The sequence below is a fragment of the Idiotropiscis lumnitzeri genome, chromosome 14 (assembly GCF_059441095.1).
Source record: "Idiotropiscis lumnitzeri isolate Australia: NSW breed Sydney's pygmy pipehorse chromosome 14, RoL_Ilum_1.0, whole genome shotgun sequence".
Taxonomy (NCBI): Eukaryota; Metazoa; Chordata; class Actinopteri; order Syngnathiformes; family Syngnathidae; genus Idiotropiscis; species Idiotropiscis lumnitzeri.
Genome location: NC_142404.1, coordinates 7858121 through 7871705, shown reverse-complemented (window position 1 = coordinate 7871705; position 13585 = coordinate 7858121). Strand labels below are relative to the sequence as shown.

At 41.6% G+C, this 13585-nt stretch overlaps 1 protein-coding gene across 19 annotated transcripts in view; it reads left to right on the top strand.

The window, feature by feature from the left end:
* mycbp2 (MYC binding protein 2) overlaps positions 1 to 13585 on the top strand; it is a 61076-nt gene that overhangs the window by 17136 nt on the left and 30355 nt on the right. For 14 of the 19 annotated variants that reach the window (XM_088314376.1, XM_088314373.1, XM_088314390.1 and 11 more), the window contains exons 16-39: positions 69 to 214; positions 1227 to 1337; positions 2774 to 2878; positions 4055 to 4174; positions 4936 to 5017; positions 5499 to 5616; positions 5696 to 6054; positions 6512 to 6684; positions 6777 to 6902; positions 6968 to 7095; positions 7181 to 7272; positions 8039 to 8173; positions 8255 to 8338; positions 8425 to 8521; positions 8593 to 8785; positions 8951 to 9225; positions 10130 to 10351; positions 10434 to 10625; positions 11568 to 11774; positions 11845 to 11982; positions 12457 to 12635; positions 12732 to 12874; positions 13005 to 13105; positions 13188 to 13406. In XM_088314376.1, coding sequence (XP_088170502.1) covers positions 69 to 214; positions 1227 to 1337; positions 2774 to 2878; positions 4055 to 4174; positions 4936 to 5017; positions 5499 to 5616; positions 5696 to 6054; positions 6512 to 6684; positions 6777 to 6902; positions 6968 to 7095; positions 7181 to 7272; positions 8039 to 8173; positions 8255 to 8338; positions 8425 to 8521; positions 8593 to 8785; positions 8951 to 9225; positions 10130 to 10351; positions 10434 to 10625; positions 11568 to 11774; positions 11845 to 11982; positions 12457 to 12635; positions 12732 to 12874; positions 13005 to 13105; positions 13188 to 13406 — 3745 coding nt within the window. The remainder of the gene's footprint in view (positions 1 to 68; positions 215 to 1226; positions 1338 to 2773; positions 2879 to 4054; positions 4175 to 4935; positions 5018 to 5498; positions 5617 to 5695; positions 6055 to 6511; positions 6685 to 6776; positions 6903 to 6967; positions 7096 to 7180; positions 7273 to 8038; positions 8174 to 8254; positions 8339 to 8424; positions 8522 to 8592; positions 8786 to 8950; positions 9226 to 10129; positions 10352 to 10433; positions 10626 to 11567; positions 11775 to 11844; positions 11983 to 12456; positions 12636 to 12731; positions 12875 to 13004; positions 13106 to 13187; positions 13407 to 13585) is intronic. The other 5 variants (XM_088314392.1, XM_088314374.1, XM_088314382.1 and 2 more) reach the window with 4 other exon arrangements.

The following is a 13585-nucleotide window of genomic DNA, read 5'->3' as shown; positions in this document are numbered from 1 at the left end:
TTACTCATATTGCTCATCTTTCAATTTACATTCAGTCTGTAACTGTTTTTTGTTTTTTTTTAAACCAGCATCTGTGGCTGTGGGTCCGGAGAGTCTGGCTGCTCTGCGTGTGGCTGCTGCAAGGCATGTGCCCGGGAGCTGGATGGTCAGGAAGCTCGGCAGAGAGGCATCTTTGACGCAGTCAAAGAGATGATCCCATTGGATCTCCTTCTAGGTAATGCCTTTTCCTCACCTTGTAACACTTGAGCCTCTATAATACAGTGATCCAAGAAATTTCATGTGGTAGATCTAACATTCAGGCAACATTGCTGCAACTGTGTGAACTTTCACACACACACGGCATCCCACAATCATCTACTGTGATGACGCCATCGCCAGTTTCTATTGTGACTTGAAATAGGCTGGAATAGCGAATGCGAGGTGTTAAAATTTACATCCCAGCCCTAGCATTGCAGCAATCCCTGACACAGAGCCATCTTACCATCTTGACTCTGTTCTGCTGCGGTCAAATCATGTGACAAAAAGCCAACATTAAATTTGAAATTTATGAGAAATTCGCCGGGCGGAATATTAAGTGTTGCATTGCACACTTGACACTTGTGTCACGGCATTACAGAATCCACAGATACACACTTGCCGCTTCTGTTGCGGCTCTGATACTACGTCAGAAGGAGGAAAATAGCCAGATCGACTTTGTCCATCCATTGCATGTTGCTGCCCTTTATGCAGAACGCATAAAAGGAGCGTTTCATACAGACAGTGTAAAAGAGGATTTGTTGTCTTATCATTCACTCACAAGATGTCCCTATTCACAAGTACTTTCACTTACATACCCGATAAACATGGTTAACTCTCATGCATCTACTTGTTACATAAAGGTGTGTACAGATGATTTTATTTTCTTTCTTTCAAGAGTGTGCAGGTTGATGCAATCAAGTCAGGCTTTGCAGGAAACATTGAACAAGGCCGATAGAAAACTGTATATGTTACATATTTCTGAGTCTGTTCCGCACACACTGCCCTGCCTGTTGCTTTTCTGCTGCATTCCATGTGCCCGTGTCACCCATTTTGCTCTCTTGTTGAGCTGAGTCAATGCTAGTCCATTGCATCTCTCCATCATCATTCATTCATTGATGTGTGTCTTGTTTTGTTCTGCTCTGCTCCTTCTCCTCCCGTCCTGCATCTGTCTGGCCTGGCTGCACCCCCCATCCTTTTTTTGTTATCAGCTGTGCCTGTTCCCCCCCCTCCAGGAGTGAACATCGAGGAGCACATTCAGATCCGTCAAGAGGAGAAACGGCAAAGGATCAACCGCCGACACAGGCTGGAGGAGGGACGAGGTAGGAATCAGGTCAAGACAGATGGGGACCATACGTTTGTGTTAGTCATCAAATCTGGCTCAATTTTCTTTGAAGAAACTATGGCAGTTAATCAGGGATCTTTTTGATTTTTATGAAGTATGTGCAGATTGGCCCTGCATCAAAAAGTATTAGTGTGTGGGCCACACTGAAAAATAAAAAGGTAATATTATATTGAGAACCAATGTGTAGACACAAAATAGTTTGTTTTTTTTTAATTGAAGAATTAAGTAAATATCAAGGAAAAAAATATCTGGGCTTAGAATTGTTCGTGGTTTAGTGTGATTTTTTTTTTTATTTAATGAAAGATAGAATTGTTATATTTTAAAAAAAAACAAGATGCTAAATGCACAAAATTCACCTAGAAAAAAATAGTTCAACTAGAAGAGTTTTTGCATATTTTTTTTTCACAACAAATTTGGATTTTTATGGCAGACAAAATTTGCATGAATCAAGTTGTATTTTTTTTAATGATTTCATTAATTTAAGGAAGAAGGATAATTATTTAATCAAAAGAAAGTCATTTTGCAAAATAAAAATTGCAAGACTAAAGTAAGTTGTTATATTACAGGAAAAAAAGAACCAGATGAAAGTCTACATTGTAAAATTTGCCTCAAAGTGGAGTTTTACCAGAATAAATTCCTAATATCAGAAAATGTTGGTCACAAGGAATAAATGAGCAATTAGTCAGAATGCTCCTAGAATAAAGTAATTTTACCAAATTTAAATTTGAGAGAAAGTTGTTGTATTAGAACAAACACTCACAGTTTTTTTATGACATTGTATTTTACAAAAATAACTTGTGATATTGAAAGTACAGCGCAGTCATAATTTGCAAGATGACTTTATTCTGCATTTCCCCCTTCACTATTTTTTTTCCAGTGTGGCCAATACTATCTTGTACAACACCACATAACCACTGAACTCCTGGTTACACGTACAAACGCACAGCTCCATCACAAACACAATTCAAAAAACAAAATACCTGACATGTAACTATTTGTTCGTAGTTGAACTGGTTGTGGTTTCAATCACACCATCCATCCCTATTAAGTGTAACAACTTTCCAAACTCCAAGGTACGGCTGCATTTGCCACATGTGGCTGGAAATGTGGCAGCCCAGGGGCAAATTTGGACTAAAATACAGTTCTAAGAGCTTTCTCGTCTGTTAACACAGAGTCAGGGAGCTTTAGGAATGTTGTGAATGGCATGAGTCAATCAATGCGTTCATCCCCTTTCATTTCAAATATCTTTAAGGTGCTGCGCTATCTTGGGTGCCTTGGTGACTTCCCCCATGCTTTTTTTATTTTTATTTCTGTGCTCATGCATGGTCGTGGCGTAGCAGTATTTATCCTGTGCTGTTTCCCATTGATTTGTGAGCGTTGTTGCATGCATGTGAAAGTTTCTTTCTCTCCCAGGCCCCATTGTTTTCCCCGGTACCATTTTAATGAACCAGCGTGAGCAAGCCCTAGCCAGAATAAGACCCCTTCAAGCGCTAAGGCATAAACGGGACAAGCACAAAGGTACTATGGTCTAACACTACCTCAATGAGCACGGAGATGCTCCCCCCCTTTTTTTGACTAATTTCCCCCATCTGGCTGTCCCGCCCACTTCCTTTCTCACTCTCTGATGGGGGTCATTCAGGTGTCTTAAGGTTTAGGTTTTGTGGCAGTACTTACTCACTTGTTTTTTTTTTCTTTTTTTTTTTTTTTTCTTTTTTCCAATAGCAGTTCCCCTAAGGTTTGATTTGCTTTTTGAATCGCATGGTGTGGGCAGGAGCAAATGATGAGGGTGGACTTTTTGCCGACACAGTGCTTTTTATTGTGACATAATGCCAGGGAGAAGGAAATCCATTCACCATTTCTGTTTAATAAAATATACACTGGACCCTCGGAAATGGAAGACAAGCTGCTTTCTTGGAGGCTTTTTGATTTCATACTTGAATGGCGATTTTAATCTTGTCAAAATGCTTCTTTAAAACATCACCTGTACAGTTAATTAAAGTTCCATGATGCCACAGTTTGTTTGATGCAGTAAAAAGTTCTGAGGGTCCACTGTGCATACACTTGATAAATGACCACACTTTGGCATCCTTCCTAAACAAGAGGAGGCTTTCCCTCATTGTAGTCTTCTGTGCGTTTTTCCCTTTGACCCCCAACAGCTTTGAGCACCGGTCACTGACACTCTTGCGCATGTCTGTTTTATTTGTGCTTAACTTTCAGGGCTGCCTGTTAAGTGAGTTCGGCCATGAGCCAATCAATATTTAGTTTGATAGTCATTGCCAACCGGTGTCCTCTGATCTGGTTTATGTCAACCACAAACAGTTGTCTGTCATTGTGTTCAGAGTGATTTATGGAAGTTGATGCAGCTTTTTCAACTCCCATGCCTCAAGTCAGATGTTTGAAACAAGCATCTCTCACTTTAGTTAAAAAAATACTAATACAAAAACACAGTCTATAGTATCTCATGCGAAAGTCCTTTTTTCATTTAATTTTATTTTATTTTGCCATAAACTTCTGTCTACCCTCTTTCTTTCTCAGCATGTCTCCTTTTCTCCTTTTCCCTCCAGTGTAGTTTCTCCTCGAGCTGTAGACACAAGCCCTCTGGAAGATGGAGCTGAGCAGTTTTCGCCACCCTCGATTGCCCTCAAAACAGGACCAATTTATTATATTTTTCTTCATCTTTTTCTTCTCTTTTAGATGGCAGCAGTGAGCGTGGTGAGAAAGATGCCAGTAAAATCACCACCTACCCGCCCGGGGCCGTCAGGTTTGACTGTGAAATGCGGGCTGTGCAAGTCAGCTGCGGTTTTCATCACTCCGGTAGTTTGCCTCTCGTAATCATAATCCTATATTGTAAGATGAAGTATGTGATCTTTCGGGGTTCCAATCATGTCAAATTTGTTATTGTGATGAGCCACTGCTTTTCATTATTGGTTGAGCGGATTCAATATTATTGATATCATTAGTTATATTAGGATACTAAAATTAACCAAGGTTATCTGACCCTGTGGCTGTGTGTTAGCTCTGGATGCTGCAGTGCAATACGCCACAGTCTCCATTTTGTAATTTCCTTGGATAAAATTCAATAATAAGTCTAATGCTGCGCTCAGACCGAACGCGAACTGAGCGTTTCTGCCGCCACAGTTCCATATATAGTCAGTGGAGTTCGTGCGGTCAGGTGCGAACGGTTGCTGGGCGGCACGAATGAAGCGTTAGAAGCGAAGGTTTTGCTTCTTCGCCCATTAACTTGGGGTTTGCAAATGTGGCGTCTTGTCGTCGACAGTCTGCCTTTTGCAATGTTGTGTAATGTGCAAAAAAATGAAAAAAAAATCCTGGTGCCAGCGGTACTAGCTCCCAAGGAAGACAACAAGACTAGCCTACGGGTCTGTTCTAGAAATCGCTCACTTATGAGTGACTGTGATTAAAATAAAAGTAGAAAGTTAATGCTTTCTTTCTTTTTTTTTCTTTCTGTCTTTCTTTCCCCTCTCTCTCTTTCTCTCGCTCTTTCTATACTTCTTGCTATATATGTTATGTATATGGACTATTTGTCCTGTGGTTTTTATGGCGGCCTTGTCTTTCAGTGGTGCTGATGGAGAATGGAGACGTCTACACATTTGGTTACGGACAACATGGGCAGCTTGGACACGGCGACGTAAACTCCAGGTACTGTTTTGGTCATCTTTACAAAGATACAGGGGTCCTCGGTTTACGACAAAGTTGTGTTTGCATGGTGGCGATGTCAACGGAATTTATAGTCAAATTCAAGTCTGAGCGCATCGTAGTCTCTCACTAATGGAGTAGTGGAGTTATAATTACTTTAAATATTTGCATGGAAAACACTTCTAGGCCCTGAATATCAAATAATCAAAACAAAAACAGTGCAATTTAGGTTATTCCTAGTCAGGCATAACCTTGAACTTTCTTAATTATTGTAAATAATGGTATGAACACTCCTCGGTCATAAATACCACTTATAAAGTTAAAAACAGTAAGTGCGATGTTAACTTTGTGTATGCTCTTGTGCTGTATGATGTCATTATTCTTGTGTGCTGTTCTGATATGAGCGTATTTCCGGACCTTTGTGAAACTAGAATGCACTTCAAAGGTATATCCTTAAACTACAGCTCGTCTTTCTACATTGTAGGGGATCTCCAACGCTGATTCAGGCTCTCCCAGGTCCAAGTGTCCAAGTGACGGCAGGCAGCAACCACACTGTTGTGCTTCTAGTGGACGGGCAGGTCTTCACTTTTGGTAGTTTCTCGGTAAGAAAAAAAACATTTTAACAATTAACTCAACAGATGAGTCACGTTGAACCCCCAAAACTCACAATTGATCTCTCAGAAAGGACAGCTTGGGAGGCCTATACTTGACATGCCCTACTGGAACGCCAAGCCATCTCCCATGCCCAACATCGGTGCCAAATACGGTCGAAAGGCCACCTGGATCGGCGCCAGTGGAGATCAAACGTTCCTGCGCATCGACGAGGCGCTCATCAACTCTCACGTGCTGGCCACTTCCGAGATCTTTGCCAGCAAACACATCATTGGTCTTGTGCCCTCCTCTGTGTCCGAGCCACCTCCGTTCAAATGCTTACTCATCAACAAAATGGACGGGAGCTGCCGCACCTTCAATGATTCTGAGCAGGAGGACCTGCAAGGTTTTGGACTCTGCCTGGACCCTGTTTATGATGTCATATGGAGGTCAGTCTCGGCACTCAATATGCTATCATTTTCATTTATAAACCTTTAAATTAAGCATAATGCATGTGTTCTTTATTTCCCCAATTTATTTATCTCATGAAATAATTTGTTAATTGTTTTTTTTGTGAATAAAACAAATAGAAATATATGGAACTATGAATATTAATAAAATAAATAAATACTACATTTTTAAATGAGATTGCAGTATTTATTATTAAATTATTACAATTAAATTTTACATACCCATTTTCACTTTTTTTTTTCAAAATGACCTGGCCCATCTGTTTGTTATAAAAATCAAATGTGGCCATTGAGCTCAAACATTTGTCTACCTTTTATTTACAGGCAGCAAACATATGGCAGCTAGCCAGTTCACATATTCATTCCATGCTCCTTCAAAAAAACGTTCATGATTAATCGGCAATGTTGTTAACCGTGTTCATCTGTATCCCATTAGGTTCTTACCAGTTTCAAGAGAGATGTGGTGCTACAATGCTGTGATAGCAGACGCAAGGATGCCCTCCGCCACAGACCTACAGGCCCGCTGTAGCATCCTCAGCCCAGAACTCGCCCTGCCTGCGGGGTCGCACGCCACCACCACACGCTCACATGGCGCCCTACATATCCTTGGTAATGTAAAAGCTTCCTTTCTGCTTTGTTCTTAGCCTTTACCAGAATGCGAGAAGGTTTTATGCTAAGGGGAAATCTGCTGTTGTCGACAGGTTGCCTGGACACGCTGGCGGCCATGCAGGAGTTGAAGATGGGTGTGACCAGCGCGGAGGAAGAGACACAGGCGGTGATGAAGGTCTACTCCAAGGAGGACTACAGCGTGGTGAACCGCTTTGAAAGTAAGCGTGTACTTGGAAATAGAAATCAGTCCCCTTGGAGCTGTGATTTATGATTTATGTTATAGGTCACGGTGGCGGTTGGGGCTACTCAGCCCACTCTGTTGAGGCCATTCGCTTTTGTGCTGACGCTGACATCTTGCTGGGGGGGCTGGGGCTGTTTGGTGGAAGAGGAGAATATACCGCTAAGATCAAGGTAGACAACCTTTCTTTCAGATTCACACTGCATTTAGTCGCACCTTTTTCACAATTAATTTAATCTTTTCATAATATTTTAACAGCTTTTTGAACTGGGGCCTGATGGAGGCGACCATGAGACAGATGGAGATCTGCTTGCAGAGACTGATGTACTGGCCTATGACTGTGCTGCCAGGTACAGCTAATTTAGATTTTGTATTAAATATTACTTAAGTACTCGCCTAATCCATTTGAGTAAATAAACGCCTGGCCTAAGTAGACGCTGCCCTTCTTCGTGGCAGGAAAAAATAAAAAATAAACGTTTGTGCTACTGCACGGCTATAATTACCTACTGACACCATCAGTTCTGGTGGCCGTCATCTTTACTGCAACACACACCGCCTGCAAGGGAGGCATTGCAATGCTGTATTGCTACAATACTGACTCGTATTATTGAATATTTTTATCATAATATATATTATTTTTCAAGTAAGAGTATTTATATGTGGAAAGAAATAACACAATTTCTAAAAATGCATTTGTACAAATAAAGTATCAACACCACATACCTTACTTCTAATAGATACCGGTGACTGTCTGCAGGTGAAAAAATACATTGTAATATACATGTACGTACTGACTATTAAATAAATACATTGTTTTATATTCTAATACAATAGATACCATTTTATGTGGGTTAGGTTTATGATATAAAATACATAACTAAAGTATGATTACTTATTTATGGAAAATGATCCCTCTTAAATGTTATAATTAACTGAAATAAAACTGAAATAAATCTCATTTGTGGAAAAAATTATTCAAAACATTTTTTTGCATGCGCGCAAAAAAAGCCCTCTGTAATACATATCTCGTCATTAATAAGATGCAGAAACTACTACTAATTCATTATTTGTACACTTATTAAATTAAAACTGTTTTTTTTTTTTAATCATTTCTAGGGAGAAATACGCCATGATGTTTGATGAGCCAGTGTTGCTGCAGTCAGGCTGGTGGTATGTGGCCTGGGCCCGAGTGTCTGGTCCCAGCAGTGACTGTGGATCCCACGGCCAAGCTACCATCACCACTGATGATGGGTACGACACACTTTATTTCACTTACCTTGCAATATATGTAACAAACCTGTGAAGACATATTTAATTTTTGTTTCTCCTTAGTGTGGTATTCCAGTTCAAAAGCTCTAAGAAGTCAAACAATGGTACAGATGTCAATGCGGGTCAAATACCTCAGCTACTTTACAGGCAAGTAATATGCTTTTAACAGTGATGTATGCTTCTTTTTAAGTTGTCAATTGAATGTAAACATATCCAATATTATTTCACATTAGGTTGCCTTCAAATGATGGGAATGCATCGAAAGGCAAACAGCAGACCAGTGAGCCAGTTCACATCCTTAAGCGCTCTTTTGCTCGGACAGTGTCTGTGGTAACTACCATTACAATAAATTGCGTTACGTTACTTAGCTTGGTGGTTACACATGTTTTTCATTCCCGTAGGAGTGCTTTGAGTCTCTGCTCAGCATCCTCCACTGGAGCTGGACCACCTTAGTTCTGGGTGTGGAGGAGCTGCGAGGCCTGAAGGGCTTCCAGTACACAGCCACCTTGCTTGATTTAGAGAGGTTGCGTTTTGTGGGTACATGCTGCCTCCGTCTGCTGCGGGTGTACATCTGCGAGATCTTCCCAATTGCTGGTAAGATCACAAGTCCTCTGAGGTTTTTTTTTATTTTTTTATTTGCTTAGAGATCAAATGTTCACACAGGACCTTTCATGGTTCATGGACATCCGCCATTTCATAATAGTAGAGATTTGAATTCAGGAGAGTTTTCTCACCTTTACTGTATGGTCCGGCTCCTAGCCAGCACCAAAGCTGTGGTGGAAGAGTCGAGCAAGCTGGCTGAGTGCGTGGGGAAGACGCGCAGCCTGCTGAAGAAAATCCTGTCGGAGAGCACAGACAACTGCTTGACCAAGCTGGACAATGACCCACAAGGCTACCTGTCCCAGCCCCTCACTCTGTTGGAGGCCGTGCTGCAGGAGTGCCACAACACCTTCACCGCCTGCTTCCACTCATTCTACCCGACGCCGGCGCTGCAGTGGGCCTGCCTTTGCGACCTGCTCAATTGCCTGGATCAGGTTCGTCATCATTTTGCTGTGTTAAGTTATTTATTTTATTCCGCGAGCTGTTTTTTTTCTGAAACCAATTCTTATTGGGATCAATTATGTTTAGAATAATTGACTCAGCAGTTGGTGTTATAAAACCTTTATTAAGCAAAAGTGCCAATATAAACAGGCTAATATTAATTGTTAGTAGAATCAATTCATCATTACTTAAACACTCGTAAATGTGAATGTGTGATAGACACCATAAAATTCTGAACTTTTAATGCAATTTAAAACCTCAGATGCATAACACTAACAGTTAAACAACAGGTCTGACGCAGGGCTAATTTGCTGCCTGCTCCATATCTTTTATTGAGCCGCCACATGTTCTGATATTGAAATTTGAACATGACTTGCATCAAATAGGTATCTCGAAAACATTTAATCACAAGCTATATTATTTTGTATTTAACAAAGTTGACAAGACAATTTTTTTCAGCCAATTTGGAAATCACGCTAAATTGTTTTGCATTCTCACAAAAACACCAAGCTCTTTATTTCTTCAAATATGTTCATCCCCTTAATGTATGCATAAATACAGTATATTGAATCCTATATAGGGTACATGTGTCTTACTTAATTGTAACTTCTTCTCTACTAATTTATTCTTTACTTCCCACAGTCTTTCTTTTGGAAAAAAAAATATTTTTTTTGTTGTTTGTGGTTGCTGGCTAAAATGAGTTTTCTTGTGCTTTTGATTGCATTTTGAAATGACATTTAAGGCATGTTTTTACTGGAAATGCTGTCCAGGTTTTATGAGAAATTATTTAAAGAAACACAGCGCCTCATAAGACCACTGCCGTGTGTTTAAATGACTACCCGAAGAGAATAAAGAGCACTAAAAGCACTTCTCCCATTTTGTTGTTGTTGTTTCCAGGATATTGCTGAGGCCAACTTTCGTACATCCAGCAGCCGTCTGCTGGCGGCGGTGATGTCTGCTTTGTGCAACACCTCGGTCAAGCTGACGTCCATTCTCCCTATCGCGTACGACGGCGAAGTCCTGTTACGCTCGCTTGTCAAGCAAGTCAGCACTGAGAACGACTCAGCCCTCGCTCACCGCTTCCCCCTGCTTGTGGCCCATATGGAGAAGCTAAGCCATGTGCGCGTCATGTGCACGTTGGAAACCATTTTAATTAAGGAAATTGTTGAAAGGATTAAATTGTCATTATCGTCCACCTTAGACTGAGGAGAACCTGATGGGAATGACCAGCTTCCGGGAGGTCCTGGAGAAAATGCTGGTGATTGTGGTGCTTCCGGTGAGGAAGAGCCTTAGAAAAGAGGTGGAGCTCTTCTCTCCACACCTGGTGTCCAACACCTGTGGCTTGCTGGCCTCCATTGTCTCTGAGCTCACCGCCTCCGCCCTGGGCTCTGAGGTAAAGAATGTGACCAATTTTCACAGTGGTAGAACTTCAACATGGTAAAGCTATTTCTGTGGTTGAAAGAAATTACTGGAAGCTGAAGTGGGTATTGTGTTCTGTTCGTATGGTTTGCTGAATCATGAAATACTCACTCTCTTTGTTTTCATCACCTTCCCTCCACACCATCATGATCCAAAGTCAGGACTCAGCTGTCACCATAGTAACCACCTCTCAACAGCAGCTCTTAGCATCAGCAATTTGTCACCGCTTGTTAATGAGACATGCCTTGTCCTTGAAGAAACTGCATCGTATGAAAAACAATGAGCAGCCTCCTGACGGTCATTATAAAACTCACGGATTTAAACAAATAATTTGGACACAATGATAAATTGACTTTCTATTAGGCTGTAGTCAAATTGTTGGGTCTCTAGTGGGCCTGCCCACCTATCAAGTTTAACAAAGTAAATCTTATGTTGAATACCTATTTCCAAAAATTCAGGGTCTGAAAATGACATTGCGGTTTCTCAGGGCGACAATCACTGCTCAGCTTGCGAATGTCACATGACCAAACTCAGAAACGTGTGATTGGTCGTTAGCTGAGCCCTTAGCAACTGTGATGTCATTTTCAGTCCTCAGCAGGTGGCAAAATGGCTGCCCCCATGAGATGGATACAAACGAGTGGCTTTTGCTGCTTTATTTTGTATTCCGCAAACACAATATTAATTAATATCCTGTATTTAGACTAGTGAGGAAACATAGAAGTTATTATTGTGAAGATTTTCTGTTAGTTGACTTCCTTTAACACACCTGCACATTTGGTTATATTGCTATAGCTATTTATACCGTCAATGCAACCATTTCTGTCGTGACGTCCCAAAAATGCAAACCTCAAAGAAACTGAGAGACACAGATGTAGAATTCATTCTTTTTTCTTTTTTTTTGTCTCTTCCCTGTTAGGTTGATGGTCTGAACTCACTCCACTCTGTGAAGGCCTCTCCCAATCGTTTCACCAAGACGAGCCAGGGCCGCAGCTGGAACACGGGGAACGGTTCCCCGGATGCCATCTGCATGACCGTGGACAAGCCAGGCGTCGTCTTGGTGGGCGTTTGCGTGTACGGAGGCGGAGGCATCCACGAGTATGAGCTGGAGGTGCTCGCTGACGATGTAAGAAAGAGCATTCTGGTGCATTTGTTTTTCATTGTGCATCATTTCAAACATTTGTGTTTTCACACAGGCACAGACTGAGCACTCAGGGGATTCTGCGCATTCTCATCGGTGGACATCCCTTGAGTTGGTAAAAGGAACTTACAGCACTGATGATTCGCCCAGTGATATTGCGGAGATTCGCCTGGATAAGGCAGTGCCGCTTAAGGTACTTGAATATGTTATTTGTCAAGGATGTTTTACGGTTTCGGACTAAAAATTTAAAAAAATTACAAATATGGAAGTGTGTTTTTCACGGGACAGTGACTGATTAATTAATTAATGGTATTTATTTATGTTAAGACATTGATCATGTTAATAATTTCTCACAATATTTCAGAAAATGGTCGATATCAAGATGCAACACTATTTCTATAGAGCTCTGCCTGTGTCTACATATTTAAATGATCACTTCTAAAATCTACCGAGAAAATCACAGTCCGATCATAGGTGAGCTATTTTTTTGGGGCAGGCCTACAGGCTACTCACGTGGTCCTTGGAGGCTCCATGTTGATGACCCCCGGTGTAGATTTTCACTGAGCTCTCATGAAATTTGGTGACACCTTGCATGATGGTTTGTGCTCCAAGGTTTGTTTAACTTTTGGGACATCCCACTGTCAAACTGAGATGTATTGTCATGTAGGAAGGGGTGAAGTATGCTGTGCGATTGCGCAACTACGGAAGCCGCACTGCGAACGGGGATGGCGGCATGACCACGGTGCAGTGCTCAGACGGTGTGTCCTTCACCTTCAGCACTTGTAGCTTGAGCAGCAATGGCACCAACCAGACACGAGGACAGATTCCTCAGATTCTCTATTACAGGTAAACAAAGCTAAGACTACCTTTTTGACATGACATCAAATATTTACTTTTTTTTTTTTTTTTTTGCCTTGACGTTTGTCTCTTGACCTATTTAAGGAGTGAATATGATGGTGATCTGCAATCCCAGCTGCTGAGCAAAGCCAATGAAGAGGACAAAAACTGCAGCCGGGCGCTGTCAGTGGTCAGTGCAGTGGTCAGAGCAGCCAAGGACTTGCTTCATAGGGCTTTTGCTGTCGATGGTAAGCCGTGTAGTCAGACACCTCATTTGCAAACACAACTTCAAGGCCCTGGAATAGATTTTTTTCTGTTGCATGTAATCTAATTTGCTCAGCCTCCTCTCATCTTTATCAATATCCATTTTCTCTTTAGTGGATGACATTCCTGAGCTGTTAAGCTCCTCCAGCCTATTCTCCATGCTGCTTCCCCTTATCCTGGCCTACATCGGCCCTGTGGCTGCATCTGTACCAAAGGTACGCTTTCAGGCAACTTAACTAGCATACTATTGTCCCCCTTAATTTGGTTGGTGTTGAAAGGCTCCTTGTCATCACCCAGGCTGCCGTTGAGGTTTTCGGGCTGGTCCAAGAATTGCTTCCCGCCGTCTCAGCCCTTAACCAAAAGTACGCCCCGCCCACATTTAACCCCAACCAATCGACAGACAGCACAACTGGCAACCAGCTGGAGCAAGGACTGTCGGCTTGCACAACCTCCAATCACTACTCAGTGATAGAAAGTGACCACCCCTATAAACAGGCTGGGGTCACACAATACAAGGTACGATATTCTTCAAGTGCCAGCCAATGAATGTTTTTTGTCACATTCCATAAAACTGGAGAATCTTTGAAATCTGACTCGCATTTCCTATTCAGGGCAAGTCTATGTAGTTTGATGTCACATAAAATGACTACGCCCACATAGATGCACTGAAAGACGATATAAACTATATGCATCTA